The sequence below is a fragment of the Lutjanus erythropterus genome, chromosome 16, assembly GCF_056507025.1.
Source record: "Lutjanus erythropterus isolate fLutEry1 chromosome 16, fLutEry1.hap2, whole genome shotgun sequence".
In the NCBI taxonomy this organism is placed as follows: domain Eukaryota; kingdom Metazoa; phylum Chordata; class Actinopteri; order Lutjaniformes; family Lutjanidae; genus Lutjanus; species Lutjanus erythropterus.
The window spans coordinates 17,486,053-17,504,863 of record NC_139332.1 but is presented as its reverse complement, the minus strand read 5'-3'; the positions used below and the strand labels follow the sequence as shown (position 1 = coordinate 17,504,863).

The following is an 18,811-nucleotide window of genomic DNA, read 5'->3' as shown; positions in this document are numbered from 1 at the left end:
ATAACTGTTTTCGAAACCTACAAAGTACATAGTGCAAATGTTTGTGTTAAAATGTAATAAAAGGAAAAACTTGTTAGAAAAATTTAGTACAGATACCTGAAAAAAATCTACTCAAGCACAGTAACAAAGTACACTTAGTTACTTCCCACCTCTGACATAGTTACACAGAACACCATCAGTTTGCTGCCTAAAAACACCTGAACCTTGACATTAGTGCGAGTTTGCCTCGTGTAAATCAGCTCTTCCTCTTGGTCTATGAGGATGATGAGGAAACTGAGGAGGTCGAGGCAGATGAAGAGTCACCCGAGGAGGCAGCAGATGCTGCGTGAGACTGAGAGTCTATGAGGTCCATGTCTTCGTCTTCGTTGACGCCACATGTGTCGACCACGCAGATCAAACAGCTGGTGACAGGAAATGCTCGCACCTTGCTGCAAGTCACCCACCTGAACACACAGATGAAAAAAAGATTTAGAAGCCACCATGAAACAGGAACTTTCAGCAACGATGGCATAGTTTGATTCAGTGAAACCGAGCTGCAACGAACAACTGTGTACCATCCAAGTATGTCCACTAACAGGCTCAGATTGTTATTGCAAGGTTATGACATTATGGAAAGGATCACCACAGAGAGAGACCATTTTTAAAGAGTAAGATACATTTTGTTCAAACTGAAACAGTTTTTCAGTCAGAGTCCCTTTGCAAACCTGTAATTTTAACATCGTCATCTTCATTCAAATGCAACAGAAATAAAAAAAAAAAAAACTTTAATTCACAGAGGTAGATGTGAAAATATTCTGGCTGTAAAGATACCCTTTACCCTTTAATGAATTAAGTCTTGACACCACTGCTTCAGTCATTTTATTTTAGTGATATTTAGGTAATGCGCCAACCTGTCGGTATCCGTGTGGTACTCCAGGACGTGTCCGAGCCGCCCCACACCTTGGAACCCTGCCAGCACATAGATGACCTGACCAACTGCTGCGCACTTCACCGTTACGCCTCGCCAAGGCATCGCTGAAGCAGCACGCCACTCATTCGTGGCGATGTCATAGTACTCCACCGAGTCCAGTCCACCTGGAAAATAAGCACACACAAAAACTGTATCACACAGAGTCAGCTGGGACACTGCTGCTGCTTCCATAGACTACAGCTGCTATGTTCAATTACATCATTAAACTACTATTCATTCTTCATCACTGCAGTAATTAGTAGTAGTAATATCAAGTTTTTGTACCCAGTGCCCCCTGCCCTCCAACAGCATAGATCCTGTTGTTGACCACCACCAGACCATGGTTCTTCCTGGCTTCTCTCATCCCACACAACTCCCTCCATCTGAGGACAGAAAGAAGCAGTGCAGCATATCATTGTTTGATTTAACATTGTTGTATATATGTGCATATGATGGCAGGTTAAAACTTTCAAACTCCAACTTCTTGGTCTGATAAAAGCCTTTTAAAGCCCACTGGATAAAATAAATAAAGAACAACATTCTTCTCAAACTAAAAAGAAGCCTATTTTTTATATTTTGGGATATATAGTTTATGAGTATACAGACTAAATAATAAGTATATTTCCTCACATTGTCTTTGTTGTTCTTACTGTTTTCCCTTAATATTTTCTTTCATAATTAGATAAGTAAAAACTGTAAAAAAAAACAAGCCAGGGGCAACAAAAAAGTCCCACATTGTCTTTTGGGTTGTGCAGTTCTGAGGTTCCTGTAACTCACTGTTGTGTGGTGGGGTCGTAAACCTCACAATTGTTGAGGACCCTTCCAGACACATTGTTGCCCACCGTTCCTCCACAGACGTAGATGAGCCCGTTGGCCTCCACAGAGCCATGGCTGCAACGGGCCATCAGCATGCTGGTTTTCACCTGCCACGACTCTGTTCTTGTGTCGTAACATTCAAAAAGGTCGAGGGCAGAGCTGCCTGCAGAAACACACATACAGTACATAATACCATGATTAAATTAAATGCTTTCAGAAGTGGGATGTCTTTCCCCCGTGAAGGATCATCAACATAATAAACCAAACTTCAGACTTAACCATCCCAAACATGCACTCCACTGTCCCCAACCCACTCAGTAAATAAATTAACTTCCCCAATCCCAGGTCCCTGTGCTCACCCACTTCCGACCCCCCGGATGTGTAGATCTTGCCCTGGGAGGCGCAGGCTGCCAGGCTGTCGCGAGGCGTGGGTGGACCTAGCTTAGAGTACCAGCTGTCCTTCAGGACGTTGTAGCAGTCCATGCGCTTGATGGGGAAGAGCTGTGAGCCCCCCAGGATGTAGACCACGTTGTCCCAAAAGACGGCTGTGGCGTCCCGGCGCTTCTCAAAGGGGCAGCGGATGTCTGTCCAAGTTGAGTCCTGCATGGAAACCCCAGAAATTGTCAATAGACCTCATAAGCCCATAGCTACTTTATTTCAAGGGGTGTGCATAAGATTGTTATTAAACTCTCATGACCATGTCATGACACAAGGTCAAGGAAAATATTCACGACACATTTAAAAGGGTCTCATGATAGCTGGTGTCAAAACCAAACTACCCATGACAGTTTAATGTAATGTTAAAACATAAAGCTAAACAGTTTCTTTAAATGTGATGTCAAGTTGTCATAACAAAGACATCTCTAACAATGTCAACTTTGCATTAAAAATGACACAGCTGACCCAGTGATACTTAATGACAACAAATAAGAGCATCAATACAACGTTAGCTGCCTCTGAGGGTAAAATTTGTTTGCGTGTGAAGCCTGGTACCTTGGGGTTGAAATAGCGGCAGGACTGAGGCTGTGAGCCTCCAAACAGAGCGATGCGGTAGTCGTGCTTCTTGCGTCGTGGTCGACTGCTCTCTCCCAAATCCTCCCGATCCTCCAGGGACAGCAGGTGGTAGCGCATCCCACCTGGGACAAAAGCACAAGCTGTTTTATTCTTGTTGCGTGTGTGTGTGTGTGTGTGTGTGTGTATGAACCCAGCAGATCTTAGAACTATAGCAGTTTTAACATCACCATGCTCTTATGAATTTGAATTATCTACAATATGAGACAATGCAGGTAAAATTGACATTAATAAAATATAAAATCAGGTTTAGGTATTTTGGAGAGTTAACAGCAGAGTTTCTGTTTCGGTGGCTCATATGTCATAGATCTGCAAAAGCCCTGCCAAAGTCTTAAAATTTACCTTTAATAATCATGAATATTTAATCTTTTATTATGTTAATAGAGACAATGCAGATAGTTTAGTTAACATCCAAAGTAAAGTGTCCTACAGACAACCCGACTCGACACGACTCCATAAAAGTTGGGTCTGTGTCTGGGCTGTGTAAAATCTAAGTGCAATTATTTGAAAATCCTTTCCAACCTATATTCAATGAACACAGTACAAAGACAAGATATTAAATGTTCAAACAAATTAACTTTTTGTGGGTTTTTAATGCAGTGCCACCTGAGGGGTCAAAGGTCAGAGGCATTCGATGTTGGTTTTTGGCCTTGGCCTTTGTGTGCACAGATTTCTCCCTAATTTCTGAATCTTTTGATGATACTAAGGACTGTAGATGGTGAAATCCTTTCAATTATTCACCTGAATATAGTTCATAACGTTTATGCAAATCATTGCATTCTGTTTTTTATTTACATTTCAGACAACATCCCAACTTTTTTAGAGTAAAGGTTTTTTTATGTCTGCTTGTAAATTATGGTTTGTGTGTATATGTTTCTGTCTCTCTTCTCTCACTCACTGATGACCATTTTGAGGCACTGTGGGTTGTCCTGGATGAGGGGCTCAGCCTGCACTGTCTTGGAGAGGAATGTTTTGGAGACCAGAGGAAAGCGAACGCACCCCAACACCTCCACCATGTACTGTTGCCGGTTACACACATCGTACTTCAGCCAGCGCACTGCTGCATCATAAATCTAAACACAAATGCAACAAAACATGCAGGTACGTACAGGTTACAAATTTTAAAAAACAAAATTGTGTATTCGTAAGTTGTGGTTAGACTATGAGCCTCCAGAACAGCTTCAGTGTACCTTGTCAGAGGCTCTCCAAGTGTGTTGAACTTTATTGGAGAGATGGTGACGGAGAACACCGTCAAACACACCATGCCAAAATCTCTTATTGGTGTCCAACCACCCAAAAGACCCTGAAGATCCACTAGAACCTCCTAAATGACCAATAGAACCTCTGGAACACTAAAACTTCCTAAAGGACCTCTAGAATATTCTTGACGACCATCAAAACTTGTAGAGTACTATGGAACCTCCTCAATGGCCACAAAAAACTCTTATTGGACCTCCTTTTGCCATCACAACTCTTAAAACTCTAGAAACTTCTCAATGACCACAAAACCTCTCAGGCCTCTTTTGGCCATCACAACTCAACTAAAGTACTGTTGAACCTCCTCAATGATCACTAGAACCACATAAAAGATCCTTGGAACCTTATCAGTTACAAAAATTGTCCCAAATGTCTCCTTTAGGACCTCTAGAAGCTCCTCAATGGCTACTTAAACCTCAGAAACAACCCCTACAACCTCTTAAAAGACCCACCTTCTTTAGATTCTCAGAATAATGTACTGATTTGTAAGTGAAACAAAAGTAAAATCCAACATTAAGTGTTCCTAAACCCTGATCCAGATTTTTCCTTTAATTTGTCACATGTCGGTATTAAAAAAAAATGTCAAGAATTTAGTGTTTTGCTACGTCCCTGAACTTAGGCACCGAAGTGAAATTATAGTCAAAGGATGTGTATATGTGCACTAGTGGCTGACATTTTTTTTTTTTGAGAATCTCGCAGGACACAGATTGCAGTGACGTGTACCTGGGCCTCTGCACGGACAGTGAGCTTGTCCTGATGCAGCAGATGTGTGAGCTGAGTGACATCCAGCTGCAAGAACTCATCCAGTTTGTAGACCTCAGTGAAGTGGAGCTGGAAGAAGTCCTCTGCTGCAGCCTTCAGCTCGGGACAGTCCATACAGTCTGACAGGGCGGAAATACCTGCAGGGGGGCAGGATGAGGATAATCACCTAATCTAATGATTTATGTGACTGGCAGGCCTGAACCAAACAACATGCATTGGGAAAAATTACCTTAACATTCAAATAACCAAAAATGCTCTTGATTTTAGACACCAGGCTCTTGTCTAGCCATAAAAAAACAGCAAGTGAGATAAAAACTTGAATTGTTACAGTTGTATTTCTATTCTTACCAAGGCAGTTTGTTGCATCAATTTGTCCTTTCAGGAACTCTACGCACATCTTCTTCACAGGCTCAATTTGATACTGGTTGGCTGCATCCAGCAACGACTGGACGTTACTGCTGTTCACTGAGATCCTGGCACACACACATACATGCACACATTTTACCATCAAAGAAGTGTTTATGATGTAATTAGGGGAAAGTAACACTCATAAGCGATGGCCTAATCTTATGAAAAGTTTAGCTGGTTTTCTTAGCAATTATTCTTGGCATCAGCAGGTCACGCTCCCGATTTATGCTCTACCTTTAGCCAAGATTCTTACCGAGCTGTGTAGATAAACTCGATCAGCAGCTCGATAATCTCAGGCTCAGCACTCCTGAGCTCCACCTCATGGGACATCGACTCCATCATTCTGGCTGTAGGTGAGGAAAAAGACAGGTAGACTTAACAGAAAACAGAAGCATTACAACAATATGTGGCAATAGGGCTGGGCAAGAGACACAAGACTAGATATTGTCTTAGATTTTGGATATCATTATATAATGGTATAGCATAAGTGTTGCCTTTTCCTGGTTTTAAAGGCTGCATTACAGTCAGGTGAGGTAATTTTCTTAACTTATCAGACTGTTATAGCTCTTCTATTATTTGCCTTTATCCAGTTAGTCAAAACTCTTATTGTGTTAACGTTTTGTGCAGGCACTAACAGTCATCCCTAGAATATTGTTGCGATACCGATATAGAGGTATTTTGTCAAAAATATTGTATTTTTCCCTCTATGCATGGCAACAGTTTAGGCAGCAATGCATAATTAATAATGCATGATTCTCTATATCATATACTTTGGACCGTGAAGTCAATATTTTTTTCAATATTGGCTATTATCAAATCTTTTGATTTGGGGTCTAGAGCAAATATTAATCATGTTGAGAAAAGTGCATTATCTTTGTCATTAAATTATCAAGACTGATAATTAAGACTTAAAACAATTAATAATGATCACATTATAGCTGGGATTTTAGCTGTAGTCCTAAATTATAGCTGATGATTTTGATGCTTAACAGTAACAGGTGATTTATTTCCAGGGTACAACATTAATGTTCTTTTTCACCTGCCTGGTTGGACAAGTCAGTCAGAAATCAAATAATGACAAAGACTTAAGTTAATTGTCATTAAGTTAATTGTCATGTTTAATCTAGGGCTGCAACGTCTATATAATGTCAGAAATTAACGAAAAATGCCCACCACAGTTCTTCAGTGTCTAATGTAATGTCCTCAGATGTCTTATTTTATCAGTCCAAAACCTCAAAATATTCAGTTTTATATGATAATAAGTGTGATGTCTCCATAATTGAGAGGCTGAAAACAGCATTTTCTACCATTTTGCTCAAAGAATTACCTAAACCATTAACCACAGTCCTTACTGTTGAGCCCCGCAACATATCTCTGCATCTGTGACCTCCCAAAATATAATGTTACATTAGAAATCACGAGCCATTAGAGAGAATTTTCTCACTGCTGTGGTCCACTTGAGCTCAGCGTACAAAATATCAAGTGTGTCTGTCCTGTCCATTACTGTGTGCTTCTCTGTCCACACTTACTGGTGAACATGAGGCTGAAGAAGTGGCTGGCAGCAGCCAACACCACTCTGTGGGCAGGAAAGTGTTTCCCCTGAACTACCAGGGTCACGTCACAGAGAGTCCCCTGAAGGAAACAAACACACACAATGTAAGAAAGTACCAGGGCAAAGAGGGACACACATAGAGTAGGGTAGACTGGGGCCAGCTGCAGCAGGGGACAGTTCCAACCAGTCTTATTCTTCCAATCAGAAAGATGCTAGAGTGTTGATACTTGTACTGCACATGCTCAGTTAAAATATCTTCTACATTCAACATGCTGCTGCATTTATTTAGTAAAAACAAACTTTTTTTTAGAGGTATAAAAGTAGTTTTTCATAAGATGTATTTTAGTCATACTGTTCTGACTATTTGTATGAGTTAATCAAAACTTATTGAATTTATATTTTTTGTTTGTTTTGTTTTGTTGACTTGTTTAGCATGTGCCTAGCTAGCACCTGATGTTCTGTCATGGCTGTTAGGGTGGGGACACTTGCCCCTAAGCTCAGCAGCCATATCAAAACAGACCACAGAACAATACTTTCCAACTTAAACAAGTCATTGTGCGGCATATAAAAGATAGCTCACTAATAAAAGTTTGCTACATTGGAAATTGGTCCATAGACATATATACAGAGACTGAATAGCATCTGTAACATCTGCTGGCTCAAAGTAAGCACGCATAATTGAACAACAGTGTAATTTGAGGAATATTATTAAATAAATAAATACTATATTATTATTATTATTATTATTATTATTATTATTATTATTATCATTATTATTATTATTATTATTATTCCATAATACTATGTTTACTGAGAGAAAAAGCAATTTAGTTAGTGATTTTTTAGTATGTTCTAATTAAGGCAAAGGAGACAAATGCATAAAGTGTTGCAACCGTCCCCAGTCTCCCCCACATTTTCATGTGTAATGTTTATGTGTACTTTCCCCCCCTCACACACCTGCTTCCTCAGGTTGTTCATAACTCCCATGATGCTCGACAGCTGTCTGTACTCCTCTTTGGTGGCACACTTCCTCTCGCTCTTCTTCTTGGAGCCCGACGCCTTCTCTGGAGACGCCACCCCCGTCATGTCAGCCTGATTATTAACGTCCGGTGAAATTTAAACTACAACGCTTTGAGTATCCGCCGCCAGCAGCTGCACGCGCTCTTTGTTGTCGCCCCGGACAACTGACAGTCTGTCTGCTAGCAGCAGCCAGCAGCTTGTTGTGATATTATGAAATAAAAAGCCGCCAGCTTGACGGCAGCTTGTCCCTGAAAACTGGTGGAGAGAAGCCCATACAGATAAAAAAAAGAAGCTGTCAGCTGTTAAAATAGCGATCAGACGGACTATCGTAGTGTATTTTGTGGGCTAGACCTCAGACTGTAGCTGAGGTTGTGGTTGTCTTCTTCTTCTACGCTCCCTGGTGTAGTTGGACACACTCGCGTTCGCCCTCCATCGACAGATGTGACGAATTAACGTCACACGTTAACCTGCAGGGCTGTCGCACTGATTTTTAACAGTTCACAGACCTCTGTCTCCTATGGACAGGTCTTATAGACATCACCGCATATGTGCTGAAAAAATAAGAAACTTTCTCAAGATAATTAGTCGGTACTTCAAAATGATGAGTTAGTATCTCAAATACTGAGTTAGTATTTCAAAATAAGTATCTCAGAATATTTTAATAGCTCAAAATAATGAGAAACGTTCTCAAATAATGACTCAATATCTCAAAACAGTTATCCTCAGAGAGGTTTGAGAAACTAACTTATCATTTTGAGATACTAACTCATAATTTTGAGACAAATAAGTAATTATTTTGGAAAAGTTTCTCGTTATTCTAAGATACTAACTCCTTATTTTGAGATAATAAGTCGTTATTTTGGGACGATTTCGCTTTATTATGAGTTACTAACTCATTCTTTTGTGATAGTAACTCATTGTTTTGATATAAGTAACTCAGGGGATGTTTCTCATTGTTTTGAGATACTTTATATTTTGAAATAGCCTACTAGCTCATTATATATAGATACTTTAGTCATTGTTTTTGAGATACTTAGTCATTGTTTTGGGAAGGTTCTCGTAATTATGAGATACTAATTCATTATTTTGAGACAATAATTCATTATTTTGGAGATTGCCATTATTTTGAGATACTAACTCAGTATTTTAAGTAACTACTCTTTATTTTAAGATACTAACATTATTTTGAGGTAAGTAAGTAATTATTTTGGGAAAGTTTCTCATTATTTTGAGATACTAACTCATTACTTAGTCATCATTTTGAGGGAGTTTCTCATTATTTAATGACTTATAGATCGTTTTTTAATCAAAATGGCAAAATTAACTTCCAGGGAATACTTTGTATTCGGTACAAAAACACTTAAGTAGTTAATATCCCTCGAACTAGTACCTACATTTCCGATGTAACGAGTGTCCTAACCGTGAATTGACACAGCTAATGGCAGCAGCAGCGTGTAGTTCACCTGTCTGAAGCAGCTCACCTGTAGGTTCACCTGTCTGTCTGTCAGTCACGTTCATATCAGTTCAGTAACGCAAAACAAAACCAGGAAGAAAAGAGTTTCTGGAGTCTCATGACACTGACGTCATGAGGAATGCGGACCGCAGATAATGCATTGTCAGAAATAATTGACCCGAAAACAAACTGAGAGACACGAACTTCAGAAATGCTCAGTTTCCTCTGCTGTCGCTGCTTCTCGAGTGAAAACTCCGACAACGAGGTATGTGTTGAGTTTTCTGTCAGTGTTACTGAGATTATAAAGTGTCCTTATTCGAGTTAAGACGATAAACTTGCTCACTGCTTTGTGTCGGTAGATTCACAGCGAGGACTACACCATTAAATGAAGCTGTGATGTTTTTGAATCATGCTGTTTAAAACTTTGAGAACATTTCTCATTACTTTGAAATTCTATGTCGTTATTTTGAGATTCTAGATCATCTTTATTTTTAGATAATGAATTTAAAAATGAACCTCCCTCTTTTAAGTATTGCATTAAGGTGTTTTTGTTGATACAGCTGGGCTAATTGCCAAAATTCATTGAACGTGACAGCTTAATAGAACAATAATAAACTCATGCACCCAAGTCAATGTCAATATATAATCATTATATAGTATATTCTTAAACCAAATGTCTTATTTCATATATGTATTTCTGTTTTCATCATTTTATGTAATGCATTTTATTTGTATAATTTCTTGTAATTAATTTTTCTAACTGAAGTTTGTTGGGGGAACGTGGCTGGTAGAAGGGAAAATATATGTGGATGATTGTGTTTGTAAATGAAACACCATAAATAAAGTATTTAAAAAAATATATCATGATATTTGAATTTGTCTATGTAGTTGGACTGGTAAAACATGAACATATAAAGTGGTGCATGTAGTTTATGACAAAGTAATTACATGTGTGCAGGCGAACACAAGCCTTATTAGTGTTATATGTCTCTTTTTGAAAAGTCACAATAAAAAAAAAAGTGTGTTTGTAAAGAAAACTGCTGTTTCAGAGGGAGCCTCTCTTGCGTCCCAGAACATCTGAGGTGAATGGTGCTGGATCAGCCAGGCAGACCCGGGCAGCACACAGTGGTACATCATCTTTTTGAGTGTTTATCTGTCTGTCTTTCAAACTTGTACACTTTTAATGTGTAGAATTGACCCCTCAAAAGTCAGCTAATTTACATTAAACATTAGCTAACAAGTTAGCTCCTTACGATGTGGCTGCATGTTGCTTTGACAGGTCTCACAGCAACATATTTTAACCATCATCAGAATTTTGTATTTCTTTTCAACATAGGCAAGGCTAGCACATAGCATATCTAAGTGCAGGTTGGCCGATGTTCTGCCAGGTAACTTGTTCAACTGTTATTGCAGCACGGAGCAAAAAGAGGCAGGACTTAAGAGAGGTCAGTTATGGGTGAATTTAAACTATTTTTATTCTTTTTTGTGTATCTGTTGTGTGATACTGTCCCACCCCCAGATGGACAGACCGTGAAACGAATCGGCAGGCTGGTGATGAGGCGAGTGGGCGCGCCAGAGTTGGAGCAGAAGTTTTCTGACATGGCCGAGACCTTCAACGAGCAGCAGGAGCGCTATGAGGCGATGGTCCGACACATCAGAAACCTGCGACAGATCTACGGCTGTAACCACAATGATAGCCTGGCTTTAACTGAATGTGTGGGCAGAATCAGGGAGGAGCATGGTAAGTCACAAGGTCATGGTCAAAGTTTATTAATATAGCACATTTAATACAACCATCATTGACCAAAGGGCTGAACAGGAATAAAATACAACAAACAGTAATAAGAAATAAGAATAAAAATCAATACACATAATTAAAAAAAATAAAAAGATTAAGATTTCAAGTTCAACTCAAATCAAATAACAACAAGAAGAGGTGAGTCTTTAGCAGAAACGTCAGAGGTTCTTTTACCTTGGGTAAAACTTTTAACTGAAAAAGAGCTAGTTTTTCCAACTGAATTCATCTGTTCGGGAACTTTTAAGGAGCTGCACACTTCTTCCATGCCACAAAAGTTAAACAGACAACATTTTGTTCCCACTTGAATCATTCCAAGTGGAATTGAAATGTCGTCTGTTAAACTTTTGTGGCATGCAGTATGTGTGCCTTTTTTCTTTTATGCTGTTTTTTAATAGCCTTGCACCTATGTGATGTGTGTGTAGTTACTCTCCCTCTACCTAAATTTAAATAAGCTGTTAAAATTCACAGCAAGATTCTTAGCAAAAGATCAATTGTAAGAAGCTAAAGGGGCAAGTATACCAACAGAATCTTCCAAAATGTCAGTTTTATTTTCATTAAGACTGAGAAAGTTCTTTAAAGAAGTTTGGCAAAAGCAGCAGTGAAGTTTTGCTTTTGGTTTTTATAGACAGATAGATTTGTGATGTGATGTGATGATGAATTTTCTGTTTCATTTGTTTCTCAATCTCCATCTCTCCCTACTTCCAGGAGCCAAGTACACGGTCTCCCTAAAGATAAAGGGCTATGACTTCTCCCTTAATGTGGTCCCTGTGGGATCAGAGGTTGAAAGTGAGGAGGAACCACTGCCTCCACATCTGCGTTTGGCTCAGGATGAACTGAGGGGCGCGTCTGAGACCGCCAAGGCCACCATCTCAAAGGGTACCGCCCTTCAAGAGATGATCGGTTGGCTGCTCCGTAGCAGGGATCAAATGGCTGCGCAAGTGAAGGGCGCTGCACCCACTTACCAGGAGCAAGGAAGGCTGAGTGAGAACCTGAAGGAGAACATGAAGGAAGTGAAGAGAGCAAAGGAGTTGTCACTGGGATACAGACAGCAGGCTGGAGAAGTCCTCACTGAGGCTGCAGAGATAGCAGGGGCATATTTGTAGTTCACGCATTTTAGATACTTTATTTGGTCGCACTTTATTTTACTGTAATCTAATATAACATAACAAGCTGCATTTTGTATCAAATTAGACAAAAACTAGAAATAATATGTTTTTATTAGTCAGTAAGCAGAATACACCATACATTAAACACCAAGTAACTAATACTCTAGTAGTTTTTCAGAAGAATAGTTTGTACCTTTACTCAAGTATTTCTTAAAAATCAGTAGTTTTACTTGTAGTTGAATAATATTTCAGTAATGTAACAGTACTTGTACCAAGTAGAGATTTCCAGTACTCTTCCCACCGCTAGAAATAATACACTTTAGCTTACATTTCTGATGCGATGTGTCCCAAATTACCCACAAAAAAGTAAAGGTAGAGTAAAGAGCACATTATTTTTAGTTTTCATTTTAATTTGATACAGAATACGTCTTGCTGTTTCTTATTAGAGTACCATTAGGTGTATGGTGTTTAATAAGGGTACAGTATTTGAATCCACTAACAACAATGCAGCTGTGGAGGATTCAAATATTCACAGAGGTCATAACACTCTGACAGTTATGGGTATAGAAAGCACTGCTAGCTTAGTAACAGTCAGTGAACATGTACAGGGCTGCCAGTCATTAGTTTCAGTAACCTGCATGCATATCATAGCATTTGCAGCAACATCAGGACTGTAAAATGTTCCGAAATAGACATTGAGACATGCACACACAGAACATCATGCATGTATTTAAATGTACCAAGTATACACTGTTTTGCTGGCCATTGCAGCCTCCTGTATCATGTTTGCTACAAGAACATGATGACTTGTGATCATAAGTGCCTTTTCGATGTTTACTTAGCAGAGACTCACTCTAACACTTGAAATATATTGTTTGTGTTTTTTGATGGATGTAATTTCACCAGCTAACACTAGGGGGCATTGTACACTTATTTGTACACGTTTTCTCATAGTTGCTCTATAATTCATATTACACAGATTAAGTCTGTTTCTGAGATAATGCACTAAGTGGATAAAGATTCCTTAAATCCCACAATCAGGTATCAGATTGATAAATGTACATTTTTTAAATTTTGATTTTTGCAATACATTGCCATGAAGATTGTAGAAAATAAGTGAGTATATATATATGGTTGTACGCTGAACTGACTGTATCATATTTTTTTTCTATAATGCAATAAAAGACAGGACAGGGCACAATTTCCTATAGCAGCAATAGGAATTGGACCCGAGTTTTGTTGTGTTGTGTCATTGTAACAATCAGAGGGAGTAGATTTTCTGCTTAGAGGCCCATGCATTTATTAACTGATTAAAATCCACAGCTTTCCATCTGCTATTAATGTGAAAGCAAACAAACACATGCTCATATGCCATCTTGATAATTAATTTTGGAAAATCCATCGTTCCAGAGGTCATTGTCAAGTAGTCGTTCATTATTTATCCAAGAGAGACAGTTTTAGAGCATTGCTTTCGCCTTAAGCTTAGGCTTTAACAGATTAATTTGATATGAAGTGTAGAGGATGTAGTGGGCAAAACCTGAGAAGAGGTTGTTCATCTGTAAATGGAAAAAGTCTGGGAACTAAAGTGAATTTATAAAAAATGTAATAAAACATAATTGTATATGTTTAGTACAGACAACCTATATTTATTATGACTTAAAAACTTTCATTAGAACCCGCGTTAGTGCTACAAAATTGTTAAGATATTGTTATTTATAATGCTCCTAATTAAAATGGCAATATGTTTTAGTCAAATTAATCAAAGGCTATTATTGACTAAACACCATTCAACTGCAATTTATATGCTGCGGTTATAATCAGTTATTCTCATATTACAATAATTTGGAAACTTTCAATTAAACACTTGCTTGTGTGATTCATTTAAAGTCCCTCTGGCTCCGGGAGATCACTCTGCTGTCAAAGAGCAATGACTGACAGCGACAACCTACCTTGATTGTGGAAATTATTAAACATGCAGCCAAGCGTCGAATTTGATTGGATACTGCAACTGGGAGGCGCGGCAGTTAGATTATATACTATTTATGGATTGGCTCAGACGCCTGTCATTCCATGGAGACCAAGTCCTCTCGTCTAAGGTAGTCTGAGTGGAGAAAGTAATGAAGATGGAAGGAGCTGATGTTGATGAATTATTGAGAGGATTTATGGAGTAGCGAAGTGATAGCCGTTTACTTGTCTTGTCGGAACGATAGAGGACAGCGATACCAGGAAATTGACAGATAGCATGCCAGTAAGTAAACTCTAACTTCCCCAGTTTACTTGGTGTCGCGCCTTAGCCAAGCTAGCTAACTAGCAAGCTAATCTGTAAGCAACCGTAGTGACAGCTCGAAGTCATTCAGCAAGCCGAGATAGTGAGAGCGTGACGGCCGGCGGATGATTAATTTACAGTCTCTGTCTGGCTCATACTGGTTAACGAATACATTGAAATATATGTCAAGGAAAGATAATGCTTGTTATGGAGACACCAGTGCCTTGAGACAGAATTTCACGCTATTTAAACGCGAGCTGTTGCCAGTTGTCATTGTGGCAGACTAGCTGGTTAGCTGTGCTCATGGGCAGGTATAGCTAGTTACCAAGTAAATTGGCTAGAAAACAGGAAATAAATGGATGAGAAAGCTTCCTAACGTGTGACGCTAACGACCTTCTTTATCACAACTATTTCGCTACTGTGGTAGATTGAGTCACAGACTTTGAACCTGACTTTATCCTGTTTAGTAACAGCTGTGGGTGTCTGTGCGGTCTGTCAGGACCTTGTTAAGATTCCTCAGGTGATTCCTTCGTGTGTGTGTGTGTGTACCAGTCTGGCAGGGGTACAGACACACCACTGCAGACTAGATTGTGAGATAATGCGTTGTTAAGATTTTTCTAATAGCTATCATGTGATGCAGCTTTCCTCCGTACCACTCAGCCAGTTCTGGGGTTTCCTGTCTGAGGGGGACTTGTGTAAAGCTTTGCTGCAGAGCCCCATATAGATCCATGGCATTCCTGTTTTATGAACTGATCTCTTTCATCACAAGACGTGCTGACAAAAGTTGCATTATGTTTGTTTAACTTTCTGTGTCCTTAGCAAAGGCTGAGCCTCTGCTGGTGTGCCAGTTAATTGTTTAAATAAGATAGTGTTTGTGGCTTAGTTCATTGGTTATTTTTTGCTTTCCATACCATACGTATCAGCAATGACAGAAGGCTATCTTCAGGATTTTATTGATATTAGTACTAATATTGCTTATTGATGCCAATATTTATCAATGATCTTATTCATACTTCTTGCCTAATATGGTGTAAAAAATAATGACGTTACTTGAAAAGATGTGAAAAGACTAAACAGTTTTTTTTTATTATTGCACTTTGCAGAAGTATCAAGTTAAATTGTTTCTTGAGTGATCACATTTAGCTGTATTTTCACCTAATTTAGTCAAGTGAACACCCTGTCAGCTGTATATTTGACGTAAAATAATTACAGATATTAGAATCATTTGACCAGGAGCTTATCTATACTTTTGGCACTGACCAGTCAGGAACTGGTAATGGCTTTGTAACCGTTCTCAATACCCTTCACTTTTAATAGAGATGCATGATATTGGATTTTTGATGCTATTTGATATGCTGTTATTTTCAAACTCATTTTGACCAATTTCTGATGCCCATATTGATACATGCACATATTTTTACTCCTTATTGCAGAGAGCATAAAATCTATATGTTATTATGCATACTCTTAAGGTGATGCTTTTCAAAATGTAAACATTTAATGGGCATTCTCTAGGTGCCTGTGTTGCCTTGGATTCTCACAGATTTGTTATGATGGTGACGATGACATGATGAGGATGACTGCTGTCTGATGGGCAGTTAAATTTGTAGTGTTGAAGGAATGTGATTTGGTTCCTCCTCACATGACCTACACTGAGCAATCACTGAGAATACCAACTTTGCTGTCTGTTTGGGACACTTGAACAAACCTCCACACTGCAGACATACTTGCATTGCTTGCACATAATTTAAGTGTCATCTTATTGGCATGTTGATATAATATTTAATTGTAAAGCCTTTTTAAGCTTTTATTATCGTGCATCTCTAATATATGTGTGTGAGTATGTGTGTGTTTGCTTTTGCCATTAAGGAGAGGCTTGTACTTTAGCAGTAGATGGGTTTGTTGGGTTGTTGATTGTACACTGTTAAAGTGATGTCATTGAGTTGTGAATGTGTGTGTGTGCAAGCATAAAAAGAATGCACAGACTTGTTAATGTGCGGCGTCCATGGCTACTAGTGTCTCAAGCCTCTTAATGCTTTTTGACAGTAAAGCCCGGCAGGTCATGGAGCAAGAAGATTGTGCTGGCTCCACTGTCATCCAGCATCACAGCTAGGGTAACCCATGCCCGTAGTTTCATGAAATTCATGACAATTTGAGCATTGACAACAGTCACAGTCCCTCCCCTTTCGTTTCATTCTGCACCGAAGTCTGTAAGCCTTTCACAATATAGATGAAATACAGATGTTAATTTTCTGAGTAAAAGTATATTGCTGTATGTATATATACTAGGAGATGTAGCATACTTTCATCAAATATCATGATAATTTGAGCATTGAAAATTGTTGCCATCCCTTCTCCTTTCATTTAATTCTGCACTAAATTCTTCATACCCAAGTACAATATAGGTGAAACACAGATGTTGATTTTTCCAACAAATTTTTATTTTTGTAGGCATACATACTAGGAGACGTAGCATACTTTTAGCCCAGTGGAAAATCCGGAAAATCAAGTTAATTATCTACACTAAAAGTGGCATTTGAATGTGAAACTCTACGGCTGCACATTAATAGATTATGAGAGAGTTATCCAGCTGTGACAAGAAAAGCTTAGGCAAATGCAGTTAAAAAAAAAAGGGAGGGGAGGGGATAAAAGAGAGCGTTTAAATTGAAAAATTAGCGATGTTAATCACTGGTCTCTTCAGGCTCACTTGCTGAAGGAAGACAGGGAATTGGAGGGGCGAGAGAGGAGGGACGAAGATGCATCACTGGCTTAGAGGCAATGGAGAAAGGCGCGTAGGCTGCAATAAGAGGATTCCTCCCTGTCAGATCTCTCTATCTGCCTCCCTCAGCAGCAAAAACCACACACACAAACCACAGACCCTGTTGTCATGTCTACTTAGCTACAGGCAGTCCTCAGCTATATATGTGTGCACGAATGAGAAAGAAAACAGAAAAGCAAAACCCCCCATTCCTCCAAGCGATACGCAACCTGCTATTGAAGAAGACCCGGGGGGGGGGGGGGAGTGAGGTGGGAGGCAATGATGCAATAGGGTTAACCTCAGGCCAAGATAGTCCAAATAAAGAATATAGCAACAGACAACGTGAAAAAAAATGTGACATAAACTGAGGAGAGACGTTAAAACAAAATGGTGTAAAGAGCTTTTAGCAGGGCTGGTGAACAGGAGATCAGGTCGAGCTATGAGCTCAGGGTGTGTTAGCAGCTCTGCCCTTTATGACCACAGTTATATAACCCTGCCTTCACCTTTACTTGGACATGCCACAGCTCTTCAAAATAGTTCCATAATGGCTTTTACTTCCATTCAAGTTGAAACAATCTCAGAGTCACTGGTCCAGCTTGTTGACAGTTGACATCTGACCTAGTTTTGCATACTTTGGGTGGAGGCATATGGCTGTACTTCCTGGTTCTGACATTGGTTATTGCAGTTAAACAGTTTAATAGTGGTTTAGGTGTGTCTGTACAAGAGCAGAGTCTACTGAGGATGCTTTAGCTTTAGCTGCTTTAGATGCATTTCTGTGGAGGATTGAAACTACCAAAATAAAACAAACAAACAAACAAACAAATTACAGTATATATACAGTTAAATGCTCCAAAAATAATAGGCACAAATATAGCTATGAGTATATGAACTTTTTCTGATCACTGTGAAAAACCAACATATTTCCGTGGGGAGTGTTGGGCAGTTATATAATACTCTCTAATATATTGTTGTAATATAATTACTATTTCCAGTAATAAGTAGTGTAGGAGAGTACAATTTCCCAAACAGTAATTATATTACTGCTACAAAGCCAAGTAACTCTGAGTTACTAAGTTACTTTTTGGACCTAAGTTGGCTATCTTATGATGATGTATACATGAAGAAGGTCATGTTAGCGGCTAGCCAAAAAGCTAAACATAGAATGGTGGCTGACTCTACATTATGCACCACCCTATTCCTGGGTGATGCATATCAGCATGTGCTGCGTGCAAGTGAGGTAGAGCGAGCAGCAGACAATTGACAGTGCTGCTAACGGAGCAGAAACTTAGTTACCAGTAATCTGTCAGTCTGGCAGTAACTGTACAGTACAGATTACAGTGTGTCATTTAATAAACACTGCAGCTGCTCAAGACCAAGGAAAGTCTTGTCTGTTATTTCATAATTGCCAGAAAAATGAAGTGGGCTAGTGCAAAAGTAAGCTGAGCAGGACAGACTAACATTAAACTTATGCTAAAGCTAGCGTTGTGCCTTTACAGCATTGGCTCCAGTGTGATTGTATGCCTTTCAGAAGCTTAAGCTCAGCCCTGCAGTAGGCATCACATGACAGTTATCATCACACCCTCAAGCATGAATTA

At 39.2% G+C, this 18,811-nt stretch overlaps 3 protein-coding genes across 5 annotated transcripts in view; 2 read left to right on the top strand and 1 right to left on the bottom strand.

The window, feature by feature from the left end:
* Positions 1-244: 244 nt before the first annotated feature.
* klhl7 (kelch-like family member 7) lies at positions 245-8,361 on the bottom strand. Its single transcript, XM_084739354.1, has 12 exons — positions 7,773-8,361; positions 6,793-6,895; positions 5,517-5,610; positions 5,204-5,328; positions 4,817-4,992; positions 3,735-3,909; positions 2,759-2,901; positions 2,125-2,365; positions 1,727-1,928; positions 1,235-1,332; positions 891-1,074; positions 245-443 (listed from the first exon to the last, which is right to left on the bottom strand). The coding sequence occupies exons 1-12, from the start codon at positions 7,899-7,901 to the stop codon at positions 254-256; spliced, it is 1,860 nt and encodes a 619-aa protein (XP_084595480.1). The 5' UTR covers positions 7,902-8,361; the 3' UTR covers positions 245-253.
* Positions 8,362-9,092: 731 nt separating this feature from the next.
* Positions 9,093-12,231, top strand: LOC146312932 (uncharacterized). 2 transcript variants are annotated; one of them, XM_084739201.1, is made up of 4 exons: positions 9,485-9,553; positions 10,338-10,416; positions 10,808-11,029; positions 11,792-12,231. In XM_084739201.1, the coding sequence occupies exons 1-4, from the start codon at positions 9,500-9,502 to the stop codon at positions 12,187-12,189; spliced, it is 753 nt and encodes a 250-aa protein (XP_084595327.1). In that variant the 5' UTR covers positions 9,485-9,499; the 3' UTR covers positions 12,190-12,231. The 2 variants fall into 2 exon arrangements, 1 of the variants encoding a protein (XP_084595327.1); XR_014772053.1 differs by lacking the exons at positions 10,808-11,029; positions 11,792-12,231 and having other exon boundaries at positions 9,093-9,553; positions 10,322-10,583.
* Positions 12,232-14,250: 2,019 nt separating this feature from the next.
* The window catches only part of hycc1 (hyccin PI4KA lipid kinase complex subunit 1), a 30,953-nt gene continuing 26,392 nt past the window's right edge, over positions 14,251-18,811 (top strand). For both annotated transcript variants that reach the window (XM_084738700.1, XM_084738702.1), the window contains exon 1: positions 14,251-14,440. The gene's annotated coding sequence lies outside the window, so the exon portion shown is untranslated. The remainder of the gene's footprint in view (positions 14,441-18,811) is intronic.